We start from the raw sequence: 27,377 nt of genomic DNA on the forward strand, positions 1-27,377 counted from the left end.
CTGTAATACACTCACTTAACCCAATTATATGATTGGGTTTATCTTTTTACATGTACTTCTTTCTTCCTGATGGCAAGCTAATCATTGCACTCTGCACTTATGTAAAGCAACCTCTTGGACAAATCTTGCTCGAGAATTTTACCAAATGATAGCTGTATTTTAATACGCCTGTAATCCAACAGACAATAAAGTAAACAGGGAAAGCTCTGCCGGAGCCAGACTCTCTCTGGGCTTTTCAGCTGTTTCTGTATGTAAAACAATTAGTACACGTGTACGTATTCACGCATGGGGGAGAACAAGTTCAGATTTAACTGTCAAGATGCATATGTGCATACCAGAGTACGCAATTTGTTGTTAATAAAAAAAGCTAATAAACAAGGTTTTGCGAGTTTACTTTTCATTAGATAAGCTCAATAAACACAAATGCTGGCTTTCTCCTAATCTCCTCTCACCAAATAACCTCAACATAACTTATTCTACTCACAGAAAATTTTCACTGTTTATCAGTTTAAAATTGATCACTCTTTTCTTGTTTACTGTTGCAATAATGGCTCTGCAGCTGAAAGAAAAGGGCTTTATTCTTATAAATAAAAGGAACACAGTCATATTCATGTTAAGATATTTCCCTCATATTGTAGAGTTATAAAAATGGAGAAGGAAACTGTTGGAGGGAGATGGTTGCCACTCTGCAAATTTCTATTAAATGGAAGAAACAATTCCATGGAGTACGGCTACCCAGTTCTGGCAGTTTCTGCCCGCTTTTATTCCACTTAAATTTTACTGAATAAAACTGTCTTCTATTACATCTGCATTTCTATCTGTCCTACTAAAGCAGCATCCTGCTGGTTGCAACACTAAGTTTCACTGAGGTCATCGATAGCTCAAGGTATTCAACATCTCCCTTAGATTCTGATCCAAAACTGATCAAGATAACTGATGTTTTCCTCTTAGCAGGGTACGTTTCACATCACAGTTCCCTGGGCAGGCCCTTTTTCCACCAGGTGGTCTGCTATACTCTACACCATCTGCACACTTGGCTGTTCAGAAATCGCGTTGTTGACATGTGGGTAGGAAATTCCCTTATACCTGAAGCATACACGACCGCACACTGCTGGCTAAGGCCATGCTCCCTTAAAGTCAGAGATGACTCTTCCAGCAATATCGATGGAAGCTGCAATGGATCCTTTCGTCAGCATACCATGGCCCACAAAACCAACAGTATTTGTAAGCTACTAAAGTTGAAAAATTCAGAGGGGAAAAAAAGATACGTATTACATGTGCTGACACAGCCATAAAAAAAATTCACCTACTCAAATGAGTTCCCTCTAGGTGTCTCTCTCCAAAAATATGTCTTCTACTCTTTGTGGACTTTTCTAAATATCTTAATAAAATAGCAGCAAATTTAAGAACAGCATTAGAAAAGGCAGTCACATACTGTTAAGCATTTGATGCTTATTTTCCATGAGTCCAGCAGGGGTCATATGAGGGACAGTGACTTTTTTTTTATACTGTTTTCCTTCCATTCCCTCACTTCTCCAGGGGCCGTAGAGCCACAGAGGGACAAAGGGAGAGCTGGAATAGCTCCAAGGAGCCAGGCTCATCCCCTGGGCTGCCATCCATGACACAGAGTGGTAAAAAGTGCACTGTCCCTTCACCAGCATACAAGTCTTGCTGCAATTTGGCTCTAATGATTCCAGCCCAGGACCTCGGGGACGTGCACTTCCACGCGGCGATGTTGCTCTAGCAAAGTACCTTATCTCCCACTCCATCTGTGTAATTTTTTCCCCATGGTGAAATACAATAGGGCTCAGCTTACTGCCTTACCCCCTGGGAACTCCTGACTATTGAATGCTTGATCTCATAATCCTAATACTGTGTGGAAAAGGGGTCTGATATTTAAAAAGTCTTCCCAAAAGTATTTGATTAAGTAGGTCAGTCTCTTACCTCAATGACATATTTCCTTCACTTTACCAGAGAGCAGTCATTAGGCTGTACTTTCAAGCAGTGTTTTACCACTTAAGCGATTTGCCTGCACTCAGCTAACAAATACATGCGTGGCCTTTAACTGTTTATCTCTGGCTTTCTACATCATTGGTTTGGCCTTGCAAATCTAAGTTGGCACCTGGCCTCAACTCCCACTGAATTCATCTGAGCTGAGGATCTCCAGCATCTTACCAGAGATGCACAGTGTAAATCATCCTTAGGCCTTTTGTATAACCCTTTTCCTTCTTCGCTGCCTACATCTTCTGGCCCCTCAGATCTTAAAATGATACTCTGAAGGGATGTGAAGGTATTCTGTTATATCTTGACACATTCACAACATATGTGTAGTTCTACTTGATGCTTGTCTCTGCTAGTCTGTTGCTTCACTGCATAACCTCCATTTTGCTGTATTCTCCAGCAGCCCGCAGTCCATCAAAGTTAGTTAAAATATGAAGTTCCTCTCTACAGTCCAGGTGGTTGACATTGGGTTTAATTCCCTTTCCCAGATCTTAGGATTTAATAATTTCTGCAGGTGGTCTACCCCATAGAACTTTATTCCCAAACACCAAGGCTTAAGTTTGCTTTGAAACATCAAGTGCATTTATTTTATTTTACATTTATTTTGATATTATTTTGGTATAATTTCTTTTAAATCTAATAATCACTTGGTTTCATTTTCTGCACTGTATGTATTTTCTTTTGTTCCATCACCCAAGTAGTTGTTTAATGCTTAGCTATAAATTTGCATTTGTTTGATCTCAGGTGTCTTTCTGCCTAAAGAATTAATGGTGCTTTTGATAATATATACTCCAAAGGTATATTGTTTTGAACAAATCTTTTGACCTACTTGTTTCCATAATGTTTGAGGTTTCTGTCAATGTGATTTCTCTTTATCATTTTTCTTCCCTTCCCTCTACCAGAGGCTGATTTTCTTCTAACGACCTATTTCATTTCAATTCAGTAAAACTCCCTTTATTTTTTAATTTTCTTAGGTTACTGAAGTCCCTAGATTCCAAAAACATTAATTTTACATTTTGTCAAATAGAAGGAAGTTCAGTAGATTCAAATAGAACCAGACTGAATAATCTTACCTATGTAATGTCCTTTTTCCTTCACTTTGAAAAATTCAGCAACTGTGGATGAAATCCTTGTTCCTGTGATAGGTTGAACAGAAAATTAAAGTAAGTCTTATTTCATTAGATCTGAAATATAAAACTCGTTGTCAGTTTTCAAAAAAATTAAAAAAAAATCAAACCTTTATATAGTAACATGCAGACACTCCTGATCCATCTAGTACGAATTTTATTTTACAAAGACCCCAATCTTGCAATCCAATCTGAAGAGAAAAGCCCTTTCATTTCCACTGAAAGCCCAGCGAATCTATGAGGCACTAGGCTTACAGAGGTGTTCTGGCACTAAAAAAAAACCGGACGGGCGCATAGTAAGATCTTAAAAAATGTACAGAAGGTGAATTCCTATTGAAATAATTTCATAGAATCATAGAATCATGGAATGGGTTGGGTTGGGAGGGACCTCAAAGATCATCTAGTTCCAACCCCCCTGCCACAGGCAGGGACACCCTCCACTAGACCACGTTGCCCAAAGCCTCATCCAACCTGGTCTTAAACACTTCCAGGGATGGGGCATCCACAGCTTCTCTGGGCAACTTGTTCCAGTGCCTCACCACCCTCACAGTAAAGAATTTCTTTCTAACATCTAATCTAAATCGACCCTCCTTCAGCTTAAACCCCTTACCCCTTGCCCTGTCACTACACTCCCTGATAAACAGCCCCTCTCCAGCTTTCCTGTAGGCCCCTTCAGGTACTGGTAAGCTGCAATTAGATCTCCCCAGAGCCGCCTTTTCTCCAGGCTGAACAACCCCAACTCTCTCAGCCTGTCCTCACGGGAGAGGTGCTCCAGCCCTCTGGTCAGCTTCATGGCCCTCCTCTGGACTCGCTCCAACAGCTCCATGTCTCTCCTGTACTGGGACCCCCAGAGCTGGACGCAGTACTCCAGGTGGGGTCTCACAAGAGCCGAGTAGAGGGGCAGGATCACCTCCCTCGACCTGCTGGTCGCATTTCATTCCAGCCCATTTCAGTGTCTATAACACAACCCATTAGATTTTAAATGAAACAAGCCAACAAAATTGAAACATAATTTTGTTTTTAAAACAAAAAAATCCAAGAATTGAGATTTCTGTCCCATGGAACAATAAAAGGCTGCTTTGGGGAAGGTTCAGGTCATGTGTTCTAAAGGACCTCTGAATGTGGGGGAAAATTATTCATCTCTATGAACTCTGTCACACGTTCAGAGATGTGCTGAGTACCAGCAATACCGAGTGCACATGCTCCTGAAGCAGCAAAAGGCCTAATTTCACATCTGCTCATACAATCCTTGCACCAACAGAGAATGAAGGGTGTGATTGCTAATTTCAGTTTTCTTAAAAAAAGACTATTTTGTTGAAAGGCAGAATAGCTTCACAGCCAATAAAACATACTTTTAATAAGTATTACAAATACACCAAAAAGGCAATGTTCAGATTCAGGTTATTACACCCAGTTTGAAGATTTGCTTTCCAGGTCGTATCTCAGACACGTCTGCATTTGGCTTCAGGAGTAAAGACATTTTCAAATTACTTTTCATCGAATATGAGAAAAGTTTCACTAAGTTCTAGCCGATATTGGATCCAACCCAAACTCAGAACTGGTACTTGCAGCATGAATGAAGTGCCTCTTAGAATTAAAATATATTTGAAAGTTTGGTTATATATGGTAGCATCTATTCTAACTAGATAGACTGTAAATGTTTATGTAATGATAAACTATTAAAAATTATCACTTACCAAACATAGAAAGGTTTCTGTAAATACCACAGTGATTTCATCTTGGAAAGAACAAATATTTAGGAAATGACTGCAAGCAAAACTGACAAGTACAGACAGAGAAGAAGAACCCCTGAGCTATCTCAAGCTAATTTTGCAAATCACTGTGTCATTTACGCAGCAAGTTTAGGAAGTTGCTAAATTAGCATTCTAGGATCTCACTGGAAATCTTTCTCCTAACAGTAGCCTCAGCATTAGCTCAAATGCCTTTAACCAGAGGAAGCCTATCCTGCAGACACAGAGGTGCACTGGCAGCAGCGACACCAGTCATGCAGCTGAGATCGGAGCAAGCGTAGCAGCGTTTCGCTAGATCATGGCCTGTATCTGTGTCCGTGTTTCAGAGGTGGCCACATTGGACAGGGTCTGGTTTATTTTAGAACTTCTTGGTATCTGCACTAAAATAAAGAGAAACGGTAAAATAAATAAAGAAAAAAGCAAGCATTTTTATGGCATAACACCACCATGCTCCTACAATTATCTTGAACGCTTATCATTTAACATCATGAGTTAAGGAGGGAAAAGTGCAGAAATTGTTATGGCAAACTGTCTTAGAGGGGAACCTGATTATAAATATTTGAGATTTGTTCTTTCTTAACAAGACAATTTTATCCATATAAATTGTTGCAATTAGGTATTTATTATCTCTCCTGCACCACTGATTAACAAGCTAAAACTGCAACGGTTAAGGCTATGAAGAATTATACACTCCGTGTTCATATGGACTTTTACTATCTCTTTATAACTGATTGAGAATGTTTTCTGATTTATATTATTTAAAAAAAAAAAAAGTTTAAACTGCTTGACAAATATTTCATTGTCCTCATACAGCTCACTGCTGCCACTTGTTTGGAAAAATGAAAGGTAAGTTGAAAAATGCACCTTTTCCATTTTCATCTCTAATTGAATTCTCTCTTGACCCCCTTATTCCCCATGGCTGTATTTCAGGTTTTGATGATAAGAAAAAGAATTTTGTATTTGGATAATACAATTTTCTCACTTGCCTTCGGCGACCTTCAGCTCAATTTCCTCTCCCCAGAGACACTGTATATTATAGAATTGAATCAAATTCCTTATTCATAGAAAAAAAGTTCCAATTTAATCTGAATATTCAGCATTTTACACTGGTCAGGGTGATGGATGGCAAATTGAAATGCTTTTGGTTCAGGTAATCAAATGGTAGAATTCAGACTTGTATTGAAAAAAATAATGAAGTCTATTCAATATTCTCATAAGGTGCAAAAAATGCACATTACACAGTAGAACTGGGGCTTTTTCTTATTACCTAACCAATAACATCTCCATTGCAAAAAGTGTAGTAAAACATTAAGAATTTATGGAGGTTAGAACACGCGAAAAGCAGCCACCGTTGAGGGAAAACACGGGCATCTTCCTGAGAGTGCTCCAATGAACAAGTGCAAAATTGGGAGAAAACCAGATCTGTTCCCAGTATGCACGTGTAATATTGAATGCTGGCTTACTGAAGCCTTTTAATATGTTTGTAAATGTCTTTAGAGAAAGAAACACAGCCTTTTTTAATCACTTCAAGTTGATTAATATACTAAACTACTGTAATGCTTCATTTCCATCCCCCAAAAGTTTTGCCAAGTAACATTATCAGGTATCTCATTATTTCTAAAGGACTACCAGTTTCAATTTTTCTTACTGCTTTTGGAGTTCAGCCCCTGAAAAAACTATTGATTTGAACAACTTCAGCTTGGCACCACCCTACTGATGCAGCATGCTTGGACACTTGGACTTGGACAAGATGTCTCCTGGAAAACAAGAGGATAACGATGCTGCTTGAATATGGGTTTGTTTAAAAACTCCATCAACAGTTCCTTCCTTTACTTCTAGAGATGCATGGAACTATGGAAACTGTTGGGGGTTTAAATACTGAATTAAAGTTATTTCTTTTCTATTTATTTGGAATAAGGAATGCTTAACTGTAGGCACCACCAGCATTTAATTAAAATTGCAATGCAGCAACCTAAATGTTAAGGCACCATGTTAAAAATGTAGTCCTAGGCTGCCTTTACTTGTGCAAAAGGGGAAGCCTCCTCCATGTTTATGCTCTCACCTCACACACACGTGCATGGTGCACAGCCGTTATCCAGGCCAGGCTGCTGAGGGGAAGTCCCCTTCGGAGTAACTTCCCCATACCTGGCAGCCATGAGGAGGCCTTCACAACCAGGGAAGAACACGTTTCCTCCCTCCACATCACAAGCAGTTTGCAGGGACAGTGCTCAGACTCAAGCTTCCTACGTGGCAACACGGAGCTCTGCACGATGCTGGGCATGGTCACCGGGCATTTATTTTCTATAAGTAACCTGTCGATGGAGTTCACCTTAATATCTCATGTGTGCAGTTTCACAGCCACAGGGTAAAGACAGGGTGTGAAGCATGTGGGAAAAGCAGGCACAGAAGCACTTGCAGGAACAGGGCAAGTGCTCAGACTATCAAGGATAATGACTATGTTAGAAACATTTACGAGTAGAAGCTCTTAATATTGAACTAACTCTTCCAAATTAAGAAGCACTGGCAGGAAATGGTGAATGCTAGCAGGAACAGTAACTTGTGATCCACCAGCACAGGAAAGGGAGAAGAGCTGAACCTAGAGAGACACACAAATATACTCATTTCGGTCAAGTCTCAGGTAAAAAAAGAGATTGCATGTTTCCAACCTAGCCCTACAAGAGCAATTTAGGAACCAAACACTACATGGCATCACTGCATTGGTGTAATGGTGGTTCTGCAATGAACGCCACTAACAGGTACAGTGATGAATAAGAAAATAGATCCCAATGACTGTTCCCAGATCCCTTATCTCTTCAGGACTAGCAGGAAAAGTAGTCATTAAAATCCATTACTTTATACATTAAAGTGAACAGATACCTAATACATATACAAAGGAATAATGTGTGGGGTGTTTTCCATAATCAGAAACACAAAAATGAACTTAACATGTTATGGAACAGGATTTTAAAATGTGATTTTGAAGTAATTCAAGCACAAGCTTGCACTCTGTCCTGAATAGGACAGGAAATAAGTGCATACTTCTGACTAATCTATTAGCTGCATTTCAAGGTCCAGAACACTACGGACATTTGCTGCATGTGCTTACTTCTGCCGACATTTATTTGGAACTTCTTTTGTGAACACCTCTGTAGGAATATAAAAAGTGTAAGACACATGTGACAGAAATTTGTACAACATAGTACAAAAGGAGATTAGAAAAATGTTTTTATTTTGTTGAAAAGTTGCATTCAGGTCTTGTTCCTTCCAGAAAAGTTCTTAATATCCTTTCCTGTAGAAGGGCTAGGTATGGAGTCAGGACAGTACGGCTATGTGAGGAGGTGCTTAAAAGTCAGGAAACGCCAGCATTAAAATACTAATACGATCTGGTGTCATGTTACCATGGGGACTATTCCCAAAGGCCACATTAGCCTGTGGACACTAAGCCCCACGGGAGACCTTTCACAACAAGGAATACCAACAGGCTCTTCTGGAGGGCGGTTCAGATCAGGAACCCAGCTCGAGCTCAGCAGAAGTCTGCATCACCCAGATAAATTTAGCCCCTGTGAACACTCCCCATACATTCAAATTACATTCTTTAGCCTCAATTATCTTCCCCAGGAGCATGTGGAACATTATGCAAGCTTTGTCTTCTTTTGGCTTGCACTTTTCTCATTTCCATTATAGTCCAGTATCCTTCTAATGACCCAGATCTTTTATGAGTTCAAATATTGCATCTATATCTTGGCAGTTGCTGACTGCTGTCACATTCACACCTCTTTTCAGCTGATAATAGTAAAAGGTAAACATTAATTACAGGGACTATTTCTCTAACCTTATTTCTGGGACAGACTATTTAGTTGGGAACAGTATAGTCCATCACAGCTGCAGTCTATTTGATAAGCGTTTCTTAGCAGTCAGACTACTTGTCTGCTGGGTGCACTGCCTCACTGACGACTGGGGGAGTTGGGGGCTCTTAAAAGGAGTAACTTGGCTTGAGGTGGCCATTTGGTAGCGCGCCTCAAGTGCCTTCTTCAGAGAAGAAGACAAACAGCGTTGTGACAGTGCGCACAACACCTTGGCCCAGCATTCAAAGGGCTTTTGTTCTTCTTCTGTACGCTAACAGCGGCGAACGTGGAGGGAAGCGGAGGCTCCCGTGTTAGCTGGCACAGTGCACATTAGCTGCTGATACGCTGTGTCTTGTTCGCTGTGAATGCAAGCCAGCTTGGGCAGCAATTTAATAAAGCAGCTGAAGCTAATGCCATTTTTTGGCAGCACATAAGAGAGTTTGTTGTAGGGTCACATATATGCATATAAGGGGTCATGTACCAGCAAATTTTCAGGAAATAGTAGACATGCACATTATTAGACTGAATTGCTGTCTGGCTCCAATATCTGAAATATGTAACCAACTCTTCACCCTAAGTCTCGGCGCTCTGATGCATTTAAATCACAAAAACATGTAGGTTTTTTATGTCTTAAACTAAGTTTCTGGAGCAGGAAAAGAATATCAAGAATGTAGCACCAAATCCGATACAGAAATACTTGAAGAGCAACACTGCTGGAATTAGTGCTGCTACTGACACAGTATTTAGAATAATAAACACTTTTAAAAATCCAAGATTGCTTCTAAAATCTTGATTTTAAAGAAATTAATCTGGGCTTCTTATACTTTTTTTAATTAGAATTTTTGAGCCATTAATTTTATATTTCCAAGACTTTCTCTGCAACCACAAGGGCTCTTTTTAACGTACGCATTTAATGGAAGATAATATTATTTCATAATCATGGGACTCTGGAGCTAGAGCTTTATAAGAAAAACACTAAATCTTATTAAACTTGTGATAAAATTATTGGTGTTGGCAACCTTGCAGACATATGCCTAGAGCTGCACAGTGTTTTCCTCCTCTAACTACTGTAACTAAAAGGACTTTAATGAGAGCAAAAGAATGTGGCTCTGTCTGCCCAGAATCTTTTGGAATTTTCACTTTTCCCTAATGAAAATGAAAACAAATACTTTTGTGGGGTTTTTTTTTTTTTTCTGTAAGCTTTTATGGACATCTGAACTGACTTTTGTAATGAAGAAGGATTAAGCAAACGCAGGGAAATGATAAATGTGGTTTGTATTAGTGTACTAATTAGCTCATAAATTTAGAAATAGTTAATCTTTTAGTTTTGCAGAATTAAAATAGTGGTCAAATCACAGATCAGGTCTTGGAACTGGAGTAATGCAGTGGTGAATTAAAACCCCCTGAGCATAGGTGTCTGATCCCATAGCATTATGAAAACTGGAAATTTTGCTACTGGCTTTGAAGAGCAGAAGGTGAATTTAACCAAAGTTGTAAAATATTACTCAAGCATCCAGATACTTAACAGATAATAATAAAAAAAAGTGATTTATCAGGTGTGTGCTTCTCATTGTGTTGTAATCCAACTATTAACTATGTTAATTATTTTTAGTTCAGTGAGCTAATTTAGAGCGCTGGTAGCTAGCATAATCTTGTGTTTTACTGCAGTTTCCATTTAATGCATATATGTATGTACATAGATATTCAAAGACCATGCCCTAGAAATATACATGTTATTTCAGAAACAGTTCTGGGTGCCAAGTGACTAAAATATACTTGCCCATCACACGATTTACTTTTCTTTAGAACTGTCAGAGCAGAACAGAGAGTAGAGGCATTATCTGTTTTACACTGCCCCCTTGATAGTCTGATGAGGACTGCTCTGATGAAACACGGAGAAATGCATACTCTATCCCAAAACAACTTCGGATCTCAGTTCTTCGGACTGGGTCCTAGCCATGTGGTGGAGATGCAAGAGCCAAGCACCCGGGCATGGTTTACGGTATGGTAGCAGACAAGCAGTTGGCCGACATTGCAGGCTGCTGAATACAATAGCTCAGAGTCTCCTCTCCCCTCTAATGGTCGCACCAGGACAATGTTAGAAGAGAACTGGGCTCAGTAACACTCAATGTGGAGAATGAATCGACTCCCATTCTCACACCCCATAAACATCCTCGTGCACACCTTGTTAAACACCACCCCAGAGACTGCATTTCAAGCAGTTTTCCATAAACTCCATGTGACCTGGATATAAGGCTAGATAAAACCATCGGATAAAATACAGCACTAGAAATATGTGAACCTGGGATTAGAAGATCAGGGTGACTTAATGAGGAACCAGCCTTCACATCTGGACTGCTGTAAACATTGTCCAATCCAAGGCCCCTGTGGAAAAAAACAACACACCAATAGTAATTCAGTAAAATGTACAAGAAATGTTCATTGCTAGCCCTGCAGTGATATGCAGTAGGAATTAATCTAAAACCATGAGGGCAAACAAGTGCTGAACCAATTTTCTTCTTTGGCTTGCAGTGCACCTGCTCTTACAGTATCTACATTTTACACTCTCTTTTTTCTTGCAGAAATGTAAATGTTCCCACATTAAACCAACTACTCGTGTAAAGAGATAGCCAGTGACAAGGCCTTAGTCTAACTACATGGTGTGATAAGGAAGAAATAAAATGTGTCTGCAAGTACAGAACCTTTAAATGCCTGTACTCAAGACACAAGCCAGCAAGTTACAAAGCAATCTGTAATTATACCTCCAGCTGGCTCTTAAGGAGTTGTGCACCAGCAAGCTATTAACCGGACCCTGTATTACTGCAGTATTCCACCTCAAAGTAGTAGGAGAGAGAGAAAATTCAAACCATGTCTCAATATCAGGCTCTTCTGAGAGCACTGCAGACTGCCAAACATGTGCATCAAGTCAGCATTGCTGACATTTTTTTGTCTGCATATGATGCTACTTCTGGAGGCCATTTGATCTGTAGTTCACCATTCTAGCTCTATTTTTGGTAAGCTGCTGCAAGAAAGGATGAAGTGGCATGGTTAGCTGGTATGGGTGCACAGTTGAAGGGATTCCCAGTTATTACCAATTTCTTGGCCTTTCCCTTCAGTTTAAGTAAGGCTGCCTAAGGCACCCAAAGTTCTCCCCAAAATAGTACCAGCACTAGCAATTTTTGAGTGACAGAATGCTAGACTTCATCTTTCACTAAGTGGGAAGCAACATTTATACTTTCCTGAAGTCTCTCTGACTGCATACCATAAGCAGGTTTACAAGGAACGTCACCTTGGCAGTGTAACCTCAATGAGCCCTTCTGGCCAAAATTTTCAATTACAGCGACTTAAATAAAAATGACCGGCTTGTCAGAGATATTCAGCACACTGGCTTCCAACTAAGCACATTAGGAAACCAGGACACAGTTATTTTAGGGCTTATATATAGGTTAGAACTGAACTTCAGATGCCTAAATTTGAAATTTGTGAAATGTGTCAGCAAAAGCATTGTAAGAAGCCCAATCAAAATGCAATATTCTCCTTAAAGCAACATGCCAAGAAGTTACTGTAGTTCTCTTCCCTATATGACAGGCATATGAAAAGCTCTAAAATAAGGACTCATAAAGATCCTGCAGTAAACTGCATTTTGATCTCAAGCATGGGTTCCACCTCAGCCTTGCACTCCGTGGAACGATGGTGACTCTGCTTTTGAGACCAGATGAGACAACATCTAACACAGCCCTGTGCAACCAGGTGAAGGTAATACTGCAAACACGTTTATCCTACCTAACTTTAGATTTCTAAAATGCGGTTGTGTATACCTCAGATACTAATTGAGATTCTTATTAATTAGTGGAGAGGAACGGGCCCTTTTAAGTCATGATACATCTGACCTAGGTTAGATGTCTACCTCAGGATAACATTAATCAGGCCTCAGAAGTGCCGCTTGACTCCCACCAAGTACAGGAGTGGAGACAACTCTTTCATATCCAGATGTCTAAGTTGTACGTACTCAAAGTTATCAGGGAAGAAGCCCAGCCCCCGCTGCAAAATGCTGATTGAGAATGGGAATATTCCCAATGAACACCGCTGTCCTATGTCACTGACAAATAACAGCAAAGAAGGACTTTGATATTTAGCCATTAGTGTATATTGGCGGTACTGCTAGTATCACCTTGTGTGTCAAAACCGATAGAACAAGGTCAGAAACGAGCTGTACGCAACAAAACCAACAAGAACCGGAAGCCAGTGTGGCTCTTCAGTTTCTGCACCAGGGTTAGCACCTCCCCACACTACATGAAGGGAGGTGCTGCGCTACACGAACATACTAGTGTGGGTGTACTAACTCCACTGCACTGTGTAGTTAGGCCCAAGCACTCCTATCATTAATTGGTATGAATTGTACCAATACACTACTCTCTTGCACTTCTTCAACAGAGCCCTGCCTTATCTGAAGTGTAGTCTGCATCTTTTACAACAGTGCTAAGTGCGACCCCATTACTTTAACTTTCAGGTATCAGTTGGATATTGTGCTCTCAGTACTTTTATATTTAATCATTATTTAATGGACTTTTAAAAAAGCCCATCCTTAAACCAGATAGATACGCTTCCCATAAATTGTAACACAATAGAACATATTTCTGTCTTCCATACATAGAAAGCAACATAGAAAAAGTACGACTTCTGTACTTACCATGCCAGCAAGAACATGGAAATAGCAGTCAAAAATGCATTTCAAGTTTCAATTCTTGGTGGAAAATCTGAACAAAGACGTTCATTTTACGTATTCTTCCACTTTTGGCCAAGTTTGGGTTCATATATCTCTACAAACGCACACCCCTCAGTAGATACACTGCTGAGGAGACCTGATCCATCCAGAGGCACCTTCAAAATATCCCTGTCAATTGCAAGTATCAGTACGACCTGGTGATGATGCCCGAAGCACTTTCTGTTTAACAGAAGACACATGAAATTGATTCCTCTCTCATACCAATGTTAATCATGACAAACTCTAGTATTAAAGTCAGAATTAGTGTTGCTTTGAATATACACTAGCATAAATGAGAGAATACCGCAACTGTGTGTATTTCTCAGAGGGGTTTTTTTTTGTTTCTTTTTTCTTATTTCTCCCGTTCCTCTGGGAGACCTCATTGCTAGTTTCAACAAAGGGCATCATATCTATGCAGATGATATCCAACTCTACAATTCCGTCAACTCACTCTCTGATCCCCTTCTTGCCACCTGTCTTCAACATGTCAATCAACAGATGGCTACACCATCACTAAGGAATGCTTCAAAGGCATTCAAAATGTTTTAAAAGTCCTCTTTGTTCCATGTCTGTAGCTCTGCTATCAGTCTTCTTAATTCAGCCCTTCAGTTCTCAGCCAAAAATCTTGCTGCTATCTGTAACTCAAGGTTTTTGTTTTCTTTTTCCCTGCCTTAAAGATACTTCCATACTATTTGCAGATATATCCATATTTTGACATCTGCTTCCTCTGTGTTATGTTAAATGCTTTACTCCAGTTTAAAATAATGCTGTTTTGTCCACTTTGGTTTTCTAAAAACATAATTTCTAAACTTCACCAACCAATGGGCAGGAAAGAGAGTACTACTCTGCTTTGAAAAGTGGAGACTCCCTCAAAAACTTTCAACACTCTACAGGTTTCCATGAATGCAGAATCTCATTTTAAGACTTGTGAAAACATATTTCAGTGTCTACAGCAGTAAGTCAAAGCCCTCTGATATACTTACAAAAGTACCACTGCTTTTGCTGGAAGATAATATTATTTTGAATATTATAAAAATATAACTGTATTGATCTGTACTAGATGTCTCTCATGGCATCTGGCCTTTCTTACCTCTGTGTCCTCCAAGACCCAAGAAAGTCCATTCCTTCACTTACCCTATTTTAACCTTGTCTGCATTTTTAGGGCTTCTCTTCAAACAACAGAAAGATGTAAATGGTATCATCTCTAATACAGCCTCACTTCCACAGTACTAACATTCCAAGAATTTGTGATAACAACCTATCATAAACCTTTGAAGCATCTGTCATAGTAAAGGAAGAATGTGAAAGGAACAAACCAAAGTACAGCCACATGAGGAAAAGAGTAGTGGAAGTAGGGATCTGATGTAAAAATACAGACAACTTGCTGATGTACAAAATACCAAGGAAAGAAGTCATATTAGGGTGAGGCTCGGCTATGAAAATCCCATTGCCATGTCTACCTAGAGAGCCTTGCAGGAGTGCCCGTGAAGGCTGGCAACCCCAAATTTCCAGTTTATGTTACCCAGTGCAGAAAGGGGCCACAAAGATTGGCACACGCTGTTCTCTTATTAAGGGAGTTATCTTTTTATTTGCTACTGCCTCCACTGTCCCTCTCATCCTTTCATGTGTAATCCTGTAACAGTAATGGTAACTACAGCAATTACTTGTGCACAAGTATTTTGTGTTCTCCTTTGAAGAGGATTTAACAGCTGGAACAAGCAGAGGTAAGCTCACGTACTCTGCCAGCTCCTCTCAGAAAAACAGTCAGCAAGGAGCTCGCTGTGAGCCAGAGGTCAGAAAATGAGGTGGTGTCACAGCAACCCCGGGAATTCCGTTCAGGTGATGGCACTGGGGAGGCCCTGGGACCAGGCCGACACGGGCGGGCAGGCAGGCAGGCAGCCCTGCGGCACCTCGGGAACCGCACACGTCCCAGCGCGGAGAGCAGGGCACCTGAAGGATTACCGATCACCCCGCAGCTTTTGGGGCGGGAGGCCGAACGACCAGCCCGAGCGCCTCAGTGTCCCCGCCCTGCTCCTAACGGCCGGCCGCTGCTGCCGGCCGCGCCGAGGCCGAGGCCGAGGCCAGGCAGCTCCCCAACGGCAGGGGGAGAGGGGGGCTGTGCCCATCGCCCAGCACCTCGCCGTGACGGGTGCGGACACTCGGACCCGCGCTCCCCTCTGACGGAAGCGCCACCACAGCGACTCGACGACGGCGAAACCGCGCTGCCGCCGCAAAGGCTGCTGGGAAGGCAGGGGTCGAGGAAGAAAACCCACCACAACCCTCCGCTGTGACACCACGACGCACGCAGAAAACGCCGCGTGCCCTTCCTGAGCCCCTCCTCCTCCCGTTACCATAGTGACCGTCCGCCGCGTCTCCGGCGGGGAGGGAGCGAGGAGCTCTCGCGAGATGTCGGCGGGCGGGGCGGGGCGCACCCTCCGGTGCGGGGCGGGCCGGAAGGAGGCGCGGATTTGAAGGCAGCGGCGGGAGGCGCGGTGTGGTGCAGGTGAGTGACTGCGGCTGTGTGCTTCTGCTGGGCTCGATCGCGGTGCGCGCCCCACTCGTGTCTCTTGCATCCCCCTTGGGGTCGCTGGAGCGGCGCTAAGCCACGTCGCTTCTGAACTGCTCGAGGAGGGCGCTTGCCCCTCTACCCGCGCGCCCGCCGGCCGGCCGTCTCCAGGGGGAGCAGGTGCGTGGCGGCGGCGGTTCCTCTCTCCTTCTCTCCCCTCCCCGCTCCGGGGGCGGTGCCGCCCTCTGCCCGGCCCTCGCGGCGGGGCTGGTCCGGGCCGGCCTTTCCTCAGTGCTGCCAGCTCCGCGGGAACGGCGGCGGCCCCGGCGCGGGGGGCGGTCGCTGTCATCCTGCGCTGTGGCCGCGCCTGGCTCTGTGCCCGCCGCTTTGCGACGGTCCGCGGGAGGCAGGCCTTTCCCCTCGGGCCTGCCGAGGCAGGCGGTATGGCCGCCCGCCTTTCCCGGCCGGTCTGGGGAGGGGGCCGCTGGTGCTGGGGGGCACCGCTTCGCTTCCAGGCCAGGCTGGTGCTGCCTGCGGCTCGCTGGCACAGCCGCGAACGGTGTACGAGTGCCGGTCTGAGCAGCTAGTGAAGCGATGTGACTGTCAGTTTCAGCAACTGTGAAGTTATTAAAGGCGGAGATTTAAAAAGTTTAACTGGCACAGTACTGTAAGGCTTATAGTTTTGTCATGGGGTGAAGACTGAGGTTTGATTTTAATAGTACATCCTGCTGCTGGGTGTTCATTTCCAAGTTCAAGTGCTCATTTTAAGGCTTCTTCAGCAAAGTGGTTACCTATCTGTTGCCTTCTACATATGGATCAAATATTGATAAAGGCTTAAAAGAAAAAACAGGAGGAAGCACAGAGTTTAGTTAAACTGTATCAGATCACTAAGTAATTTGATTGTAGAGATGATGATAGTAACTTGGGTTCTGGTCTCAGTATCTAGCTCTAGTCCTCTGGATCTCAAAAAAATACATATTCCCTTTATTTCAGGTGATCAACTGAACCTGAAATCATACTATCCCAGTTCTCAAGTCACATCAGGTTTTGCATTGCCTTTAAAAAACTGTAAAAGTGAATGTCAGATAGATTAGTTCTTAAAATATCAAATGACTGTGTGGTACCAAGTGGGCAGGCAAATCAAATCCTGAGGAAGGATCTTTGGGAGTTCAGCTGGGCATCACTCATGGGAATGTATCTTGCACTGCAATATGCAGTGCAAGATTTTAAATCAGAATCACAGACTTCAGAATGAAATTTGAGCCTTTGCTCTTAGCTCATAATCTTTTGACTGAAAGGCTTGCTTCTTAAATCTTAACTGTATTATCACTAAGGCTTTGCATAAACTGCTTAGACTTCTGGCTCTTAGCAGGTTCAATTATAAGTCTTTTCAAGGCATTTGTCATAATAAATGTGTATTTTAATACATGTTCTTGGAGAACACTTGTTAGATAGCTCTTTGAGAAAGTCTGAGTGCAGTTTCTTTTTCTCTAGTCTCCATCATATACACAGTATGATTTTTAAAAGAAATTGTCCCCTAGATTTGACTCTGCTTAATAGCTTACACTTACAAAATGATGTTGTAGTTATGTGTTAGTGTGTATCTCACAACACCTGTTGGTATCTTGAGGGAATAAATATCAAAACTTCGTTAAAACTGTAAGATGAAATTTTTTTTTAACAGGAACTCTGGCGTCTGTGAAACACTGCAAGTCAAGTGGCATAAGTAGATGATTGTTGAACTTTTATTTTGAATTTGATCCAACAAAAAGGGATACTGGTAGAAAATGTCACCTGGGAAAGTTCTGCAACCTGTACTGAAAATGAAGGTGGATGAACTCTTTTTGTGCTGGCTGAGTCAGCCTGCAACTCAGTTGATGCTAAAGGACTGCTTGAGAAGAATCAAGAATGAGGAGAAAACAGAGATTGGTAATGGAGATTCAGGAAACAGTAAAAATGAGAGGGTGACTAATAAAAATTCCAATCAATGCATATTAGGAGATACCAGATTGCCTTTGTTATCTTTCAATCCTCCTCAACTTTCTACTATTCTTCCATTGGCAACTCCGGCTGGCCTAAGGAACGCTTCTAATGTTAGAGCAACACGTCGATCCTCAGGAACCAAAGTAGTAAGTTTGTTTCTTACTTATTAGATCTATTTGTTTAAATAGACATGAATCTTGTATTTGTGCTATTGGCAAATTATGCAAATAATTAGTTTCCCCACAGGAGGTGTCGGGAGTGGAGTAAAGCAGCAGCACTGAACATAAAATGTCAATGTTTGTGTGTCATTAGTGTTGTTGGCTAGGTGGCCTAAACTTCCAAAAGACTGTCTTGGCTCCTTGCAGCTCTGTTGCTTTTTATAAGCTATCCATGCCTGACACAAAATGAAAAAATGAATTGTTTTCTATTTCAAATAACTTTTCTGGCCAGGGAAATATTGCCCTTGCTCTTTAAAACTGCAGAGGGGAAGGCATCTTAAAAATTCTATATCCAGTACAGCTGACTGGATTTGGTGTATCTGCCCTGGTTTTGAGCTATAATTTCAAACATCATGCAATACTGACTTTTGTTGCAACTAATCTGTTTTTGCATGTTATGTTTGCTTCAGTGGGTGCAGCATAGATAAGAAAAAAATCAAACTAAGTGATTCTTGCTTTCTGAAGTATTGCCTCTCCTATGCAATAAGGTTAGGGTTAGTATTCTGTATTCTTGCATTTCTTAACAGGCGTGAACAAAATAGAAATGGTGGAAAAGCTAGAAATATCCTTATATTAAAAAGGTAGGCTTCAATACTGTCCTTGTGTCCACTAAGCAGTGTCCAGTGTGGGGGAGAACCTATATTTAGAGCTGGAGAATGAAAGAGAACTAATTGTAAAAGCCAAAACTTAGGCAGATAGGTCAGATAGCCATGACTAACCAGGTGTCATTCATGAAATACATCTGTCCTTATATAAAAGAAAAATCTAGCATTCTATTACATGTAGTAGTTTAGAAAAGCTATTTAGTAAACTAAATAGATCACAGTTGCTGGATACATCTTGTTTTGCCAGAGGTAACCCAAATCAGGTGTTGATGCTTCAGATGCCATGCGTTCCACAACAGGCCCTTCTACTGTTAAATGCAATATAATTGTGGATAAATGTAAGCCCCTGTGTTTGTTTTCAGTGTGGGTTTTTTATAACTGCCTTGACTGCAAATATTCCTTTGTCTGATGATACCAGGCACTATTGTTAGTACAAGACTCAAATTTGGCTCCACTGAATCTGCATATTAACAAACTAATTGCTTTGGTACTGCATGGTACACTCAGTGCTTCCTTTCTAAGAAGGTCTTGATTTATAACAGACAATGCTCTCTGTGCAAGAGTGACACCCCTGCCCCCAACCAGAGTGTTTTTTTTAAACTTGCAGTTCTGTTCAATCTAATTTCTAGCCCTTTTCATAAATTGTAAAAACTAAAACTGGTTAGAAAATGATGTGGGGACTGACAAAACTAAGCATTGCATATATGATCTGCTTTATATCAAAGGAGTTAAGAAGCATGCTGTTTCTCCTATAGGACTATAAATTCATATCATTTAATAATACTGGTAAGTTGTAAGTGGTCATCACTCCCAATCACTCTACATACTTTGTCTAACTCAATACACTGGCTAAACCTCCCAGGGTCCCAGGGAAACCTTCTGAGGTTGCTAAGGTAGAGAGGTTAGAGCTGAGGATGTTTAAAAGTTAGTTAGTTCTTGTCTGTTATTGGTGTGTATTCAATGTATATACTTACCTTTTGACCCACAGGAGTAACAACTGACTACTGTTTTGCACTAAAACATTTAATCTGAGGTGTTGCCTTGATTTCATAAATATTAATTTTCAAATCTAGCTTGACAACTTGGAGTCCCCACTTAGTTTCAAGACATCACACTTCCAGTCTAAAGTTTGTCTAGATTTACTTTATAATGATAGGGACTTGTATTTTATGTGTAATCACTAGCCAGACAGCAGGGCATGACAATTGATTTACTAATTTTTTTCTTTATGTTCATGCCATTATATTTCCTGTTCTAGTGAAATGTAGAAAGTTAGCAGGTGCTCAGGTTATTGTATTGGATAAAAGCGAGCAAAGGGAGAGTATCCATTAAAAGCCATTGTTACTTGATGTACTTGATCGCTAACTCATGTACTGCAATTTCTCTTTGTGTGTCCGGGTTGATCGCTTTGAGTAGATCTCATAAAGAACTACTAAAAGAGATTAATGAAGAGTAACATTCTTTACTTAATTGGAATTGTTTGTATAGTGCTGAGAGAGAACCTAGAGGGTTAGGTTGTTGGGTTTTATTGTTTGGTGGTTGGTTTGGTTTTGGTTTTTTTTTTTTTTTTTCAAGAAGTTGGGCAGGGGGAAGTTTCTAAGCAATAAGAAATTTATTTGTGGCTTTATTATTCTGCTGAACTGAAGCTTCATCCAAAAGTTTCCTAATCTTTAAGAAGTATAAACTACATTTGCAGCAGGCATCAGCTCTTAAAATACCACCAAGAGTTGCATAATTGCATGTTCTGCCATGACAGTGTATTTTCTCATGGAAAGCAAAATATACCCCTCTTCCTTCTTGTACCTCCATAAACTACCCACTGCAGTGTCAAAAGTAATGCATCTGGTTTTGTGCATTTCATCATGGCTTACAAATCGAGCCACAATGGTTTTATCTAGCTCATTTGAGTTTAAGTTTGAGGTCCTTGTCTTGTTTCTATAAATGGAAGAAAATGTTTGATAGCTTTTTAAAAAAAACCTAAGCTTGTACTGTAGGTCAAGTAATACAGATTTAAATTCTAAATAGCAGTCCTAGAAAATGGTAAAAGTTAAGGTGCTTAACTCTGTGTGCCTGAGGGTGATATTAGGAAATGGCTTTTACATCCAGCCATAAAGAACTGGAGAATTATTTCTTTTAGGACTATATAAGTCCACTTAGGCATCTTACTGAACTCTTTCTTACTGTATATAGGAATTCTCATAATGCAGTGTACAAGCAGTAAACTCACTTTGGCAGGATACATTTTCAGTATTACGGAGCTGAATTACTACATTTGATTATGGGTAAGGTTGCTGTACACCTTTTCCTGTTCCTTAAAATGTTCCTGCAAATTTTTTGAAGGACACCAAACAATAAAGCTGATAACAGAATACTGTCATCCTCATGTTATTACTAGGTAGTAAGTACGAATGTGTAGGAAACCACTTTCATGCTACAGTTACTGTACTTGTTAGAAAAACATGTTTTGCAGAATGGGAAGCATTCTTGGAAGGCCAGTCTTGAAACTAATTAGATATTTAATCTTTAACACCTTAAACAGTAGCATATGAGCAAAACAGTGAGTGTTCTAATGGCAACTGTTAAACAGCATTGTCCCTGGTTTCAGCTGGGATAGAGTTGATTTCCTTCCTAGCAGCTGGTGTAGCGCTGTGTTTTGGATTTAGGATGAGAGTAATGCTGACAGCATACTGAGATTTTAGTTGTTGCCAAGCAGTCAAGGACTTTTCCAGCTTCTCATACCGGCCTGCCAAGGAGAAGGTGGGGGGCACCCACGAAGCTGGGAGGGGACACAGTCAGGACAGCTGGCCAAAGGGATATTCCATACCAGATGATGTCATACTCTTTCTATAACTGGGGGAACTGGCCGGGAGGCAGTGCAGCTCAGGAACTAGCTGAGCATCGGTTCCAGGTGGTGAGCAATTGTGCTGTGCATCACTTGTTTTGTATACTCTTTTATCATTATTGTTATTATTCTCCTCTTCCTTTTCTGTCCTCTTAAACTGTCTTTATCTCAACCCACAAGTTTTACCTTTTCTCTTTTTGATTCTCCCCATCCCATTGGGGAGGCCTGTGTGGCTGTTTTAGCTGCCTACTGGGTTAAACTTGCAACAAGCATTAAAAGCACTGTAGCTGGGAGCTATTGTATTCAAGGAGATCTTTTCTGTTTTGCAGAGGTTAGCTTGTAATTGAAGTTTGAGGGTTATATTTTTATCCAAAATTCAGAAGTTGCCATGTGTTTTTGCTGAAACACTAATGTCTTGTTAGAGGAGAATTTGCTGTCTTTCAAGACAGTTGAAGTCTTCCACTGATTAGCGAGTCCAAAGTAATTTCTCAGATAATGAAAGCACCGATGTGGTCTTTATGTTAAAGATGATCAAAAAGCTGAGGTGCTTCAAACAGGAATTTTTTAATCTGGACAGGGCACTTAAAGCCAGGTTCTGGAAAAACAGTAATTCAGGCTTAATCCACATACACATTTTGAAATCTGGACAGAACTCTACCATGACAATTCCTTTTATGGTGTGTTTTAGTGTAAGTGAAAACAAAACAGTGTTTGTTTAGGGTATGTTGTGGGTTTTTTTTTTTCTTTTAGGGGATATACTTCCCCTTCACTTGCATGTTGTCATTCAGAGTGAAGTCAGTGTCTGACTTCGTGTGTTGTACAAATACTGTCATTGCAAAGTCCTGGTCATCTTCATTATATGAAGTGCTTGCTAGCCCTCTGTATTCTGCAAGTTGGCTTGTGATTTGTATGTAATGTATTAAAATAACAGAAAATCAGAGGCATAGAAAACAATCTTAGTTTTAAGACAGTTAATTCAAATTTGTCTTGAATATTTTATGAGTGTATTCTTGTACAGAAAGGAAATTCTAGAGCTGTTAACTTTAAAACTTGAGGAGTAGCTGTCATGGCTTTCTTCTAACCCTTATCACTACTGTACATGGATTTAACAGTGTTTCTGGCACTCTAGATTATCTTAAACATATGGGGTATACACAATTGTACACTGTTCATCACATTGTCAAAAATGCCAGGCCTCAAGGCCTAAAAGATGCCGCAGGCAAGATGTTTAATCCTAACCAGCTGGTGTGCAAGGCATCTGGGGAAACAATTCACAGAATTCCCTATGGGCATTTTGGGGGGTGGTGGTGCAGAGAGAATGTGATATGATCTGAAGTACTTCAAAGTTATTTTCCGTTTCTCTGCAGGGTCAACCTTTGATATAAAGACACTTCTTGGATTGGTTTCTGTAGATTCTTTGCTTGATAAGCATACTGTTCCTGCCTGTTATCCTGTGATAATTATTAAAGCTCATTGTCTTGTATTTCTGTAATTAGTAACTTTTTTACTACTTTACTATATTGCTGCGTAGGTTTTTTTCATCACCACCATTCTTGCCAAATATTTGTTACCAGTTATTTGATTCAAATGGAGTGGTACTACTAGAATCCATTTTAGTTTAAAGGGAGACTAGAATGAAGCCTTTTAATGTTGACAGAAATTTGAGCATAATAACATTTAACAGTTGCTTTTTGGAACAAGCGAGTTCTTCCGAGGACTTGAGTTAGAGGGTAGCAAGGCTTACATTGCATCTGTTAGACCAGTGGTGGACTATCTCCATGTTCTGCGAGTGTGCTGTAAGTCTTTTTTGGAGGACCACCTTCTACTAGCAAGGAGAGAACCTATGTTCATAAAACATCAGAAAACTAAAAGGAATGACAGTGTTTGAATCCTGTGAGCTTTTCACTTAAGTAATTATTAAGCTTTGATGTTGGCCTTGATGTTTCAAGTGTCTGTTCTTAAATGTTGTATGCATCTGAGTTGCCACCTAGTAAAGTTTAACACTAGAAGCAATGTTAACTACTAAGTCTGGGTTGCGTAAACTGTATTAGAATTGCACTGCACACCAGATTACGCTGTGCAGGACTGGGCGTGGTCTAGCGCATATGCTCCCAAACCCTGTGTTATGCAAAGCTAGTGTTAATAGTACTGTGTCCCATCACTAAGTGGGGAGAACGGTGGACTTGGCTTCCAACTCAAGCCCGTGACTTAAAGGCAGACTGTAAATAACCTGGTATCAAACTGATGTACTCTTATGATGATAAGAGGGTAGTATGACAGATGTCAGCACTAATGTGTTCACAATAAAGGTCCTTCTATGGTGCCAATAAAGGAAGGACAGCCAGAAGTTCATATTAAGGTCTGGAAGAGTGCAGCTGTAGGTGTTCCTAGAAAATCATAGTTTCAAGTGTGGTGAAATAATAGTAGTCAGCATAAGCAGCACTGCTAGTATGTTGTGGTGGTGTTCTTAAGCTTTGCTGTACTGAAAAGCTTGGAATAGAAGAATCCTTGTCCTGATTAGAGAACTAGCTATTCATTTTATGTATAAATGAGAAACTGAAAGTTATTCACTGTTGTAGCTTTTTGCTAGTGCTCCTTATTCTAACTGCATCTTGTGCCCTGTGACATAAGTGTTACACTTTTCTTAGCAGTAGTATTAATTCTGTTTACACATTGTGCTTTGTTAGAAGAAATAGTGATCTTTTGTCCTCTTTCAAAGTGGCAGTTGCACTTGAAAGAGAAGATATTTCTGTCCTACTGGAAACTCATAAATATTTCTTATGCTGCATCCAGTCTTAAGAGGCTTCGGCATTTCTAGTGCTGAAAAAAAATTGAATTCAGAATTATCCATGGCTTTCTTCAAATTTAAAATTCACCTGAATCCTGACACAGGACAAATTCAAATATGTGGATGAAATTTCTTAATCACAGGCACTCTCTCCTGTGTGAGTAACTGTCACTTAAAAGCAAACCAACAAAAAATCATAGCTGTATGAGATGATTACTTCCAGTTGCTTCTCTCTGCCCAGTCTTTCAAAACATTTCAGCTTAATTATAGCTTTACATCAGTCATTAAAACAGTTAATTCTTTTAACAGGTGACTAGTCTGGGAGGAAATTAGATATTGATATAGTGGAGATAGCTTTTTTTTTTTTTTTTCTTCAGTGATGCTTGAGAACCCATCTTATATTTTTGAGAACATCTCCATATGCCCTACACTTAACTGTCAGCAAGAAGTACGCTTGAGGCCAAAGTACGTATGGGCTTCATTACAAAATAATTAATGCAGTTTATCCAGTGAACTAGTTTGTCCACTGACAGACCTAGTCAATGACTGCACAGAACTGGTCAGCAAGCAATGTTATGAGAAAAACCTACAAAATACCAGTGGTAATAGTATATGGCTGAGTCTTGCAAACTTAGAGGCTTTGTACGCACAACTGTCTTGAAAAATTCAGTGAAAGTTAAGTTGCCTAAGTAGTTGCGTTGGTTTGAGAAGATACCAGTTAAGCGCTCTCATTTTCTGCAGTCCACAACAAATGGTTACTAAATTTAATGTTCTAACTGTGGCATTAATATGTAAATAACTCCTTTGTGTTGGGTTGGATTAGTCTGGTGTTCTTGTCTTCAAGTTAACCAGATGGTACTAATATCTTGGTAGATAAAATTAGATTGTATTCTGCAAACAGATACAATTTAAAATGGATCCATAGAGAGCTAACCAGTGACTGAGAGATGGTTTTAAAAGTGTGTTCTGGTACTTCATGTTAGATGTGCCCCTTTTGCATAGCAATCGCTATTCTGTTTAAAAAAAAAAAAAAAGCTAGAAACTATAGAGTCACCCGTGCAGCATTCCTTGCCCTCAGTTTACTTGCAGGGATAATGGGCTCTTTGGGCTGTTAGGATGTGTGCTTAAATAACCTTGTGCATACTGCTTAGTTTTATTTCATATGGAAATAGCCTTATGTATTTGTTCTATGCAGATCTTACTAGTAACTGGCTGACTTCAGGCAGCATATGAGATGAGTTGGGAGACTACAAGGAGACTTTCACAACATTTGTATAAACCTCTCTGCAAGGAGAATGCAGGGAAAGACCTTATGAGTGGGTGATGAGGGAAACATTACAAAATATCTATAAAATGGAGTTGTAAATTTGCCCACCGTGAACAAGGTTCAGTTGGCCCACCTTGACATTATCTTGACAAAACAAGGCTTGTAGAGTTTACGTAATGGCCTGACTTGATCTGGTTTTAGAATTCAGCAGAACCAGGAAAACAGCTTCTAAAGGAATAAAACTGTTTAGAAATTAGATTTGTATTGATGAACAGCTAGTGTTCTAGATTTTGTAAACATTTCTACTAGATATGATCATCACTGATATATTGTAAGTAATCCTCATCCTTATGGCATACATTGACTAAGAAATTGATGGGCTAGATTTTTCTTACTTTGATCTACTAATAATCTTTGTGAATAGTCATCATTTACAGCAAAAACTTTTCAAGTCTTCTCTTGTAACTTAAGATTTTAAACAAAAAATAACCAATTTTGTTGTGTTTCTTGCTGTTAACACACTAAAAAATACCTCCTGAAATTCTGACCACTTGCTTGTTTATCAAGTAAATTTATGCTTAGTATTTTAGAAAGAGCTTCTAGACTGTTTGAAAAAATTTAAGACTTCCAGTGATGGAGAATGGAGGAAATTGCTAGTCAAGAGTATTGTTGCTGTTCTGGCAATGTATTTATGTGGTTATACCTCTGAGTTGTCTTACTTAAGTCTTATTTCTTCATGTGCAATGGTTGCCCCCTTTTGTTATTATACTGGAAGCTAAAGCTCAGTTGGTTACCAGTGATCAGCATCTGTGCTTTGCTGCCTTTCTTTGCTTTGTCCTTTACCACTGCACCCTGCTTGCAAGTTTGGAAGTGCATAGCTTTTCATTTAGCTCTGCAGAAACCAGTATAGTTTCTGTTGCCTCTCCATTTCCTGTATCGGCAATGATTTTGTACTGATTCATGATCAACACAGTAGTGTTAGTTCAAGAGTAAATGTCTATAGGGGTTCTACCAGAAATCCCATTGTTGGTTGGTAAATTACAATTTGCAGTCTTACTGACTGACTTGTAGAACAAGGTCTGTTATCTTAAGCTTCCAAATTTGTTGGTTTTGCTTTAAGATCTTTGGAGAGGAAATCTCAAGCGAAAGCATAAGCAGGAAGCTGGCCTGCAGCTGTCACTGACTCAAAATTATTGTCTTGTGATTTCAGGGACTAAATTACATGTCGTGTTAGCCTGTGATGCTGGAATTAAAGTAGTGGTTGTACTTTCATACACCAATCATTCTAGTTTTGGAAATGATGAAATTCCAAGATATAGATGTGTTTTTGAAAGGATTAATTGAAAATTCTGTTCATGTCAAAATGATGAATTACTGAACAGCTGGTGCAATGTTTAAATAAGTTGCTGGACAGTTATAAAACATTGTCATTCATGTTCTTTATACCAGATTACTCTGTCAACTTTTAAATTAAGGTGACACAAGGTAAATAATACCAATGTAGAAATGACTAAACATCCAAAATGACCTGTGGGACTTTAAAAAGTTGCATAATGCATAACATTAGACTCTGTTATAAAAGCTGCTGTCTCCTGTAGGAAAACCTCAGTGGCATTCCAAATCAGCCTGAACTGATTCTTCATTTCAACCTGTTCTGCTATTCAGAGGCTTAACTTGGT

At 40.3% G+C, this 27,377-nt stretch overlaps 1 protein-coding gene across 2 annotated transcripts in view; it reads left to right on the plus strand.

Moving 5' to 3' along the window:
- The first annotated feature begins 15,938 nt into the window (after positions 1 to 15,938).
- The window catches only part of PPP2R3B (protein phosphatase 2 regulatory subunit B''beta), a 57,505-nt gene continuing 46,066 nt past the window's right edge, over positions 15,939 to 27,377 (plus strand). Inside the window, exons 1-2 of one of the 2 annotated variants that reach the window (XM_054813810.1) lie at positions 15,939 to 15,992; positions 17,680 to 18,124. In XM_054813810.1, the coding sequence (XP_054669785.1) occupies positions 17,783 to 18,124 (342 nt within the window). In that variant the 5' untranslated portion in view covers positions 15,939 to 15,992; positions 17,680 to 17,782. Of the gene's footprint in view, positions 15,993 to 16,362; positions 16,437 to 17,679; positions 18,125 to 27,377 lie in introns of those variants that run through there. The other variant, XM_054813811.1, reaches the window with a different exon arrangement.

The sequence above is a fragment of the Grus americana genome, chromosome 1 (assembly GCF_028858705.1).
Source record: "Grus americana isolate bGruAme1 chromosome 1, bGruAme1.mat, whole genome shotgun sequence".
NCBI classification, from domain to species: domain Eukaryota; kingdom Metazoa; phylum Chordata; class Aves; order Gruiformes; family Gruidae; genus Grus; species Grus americana.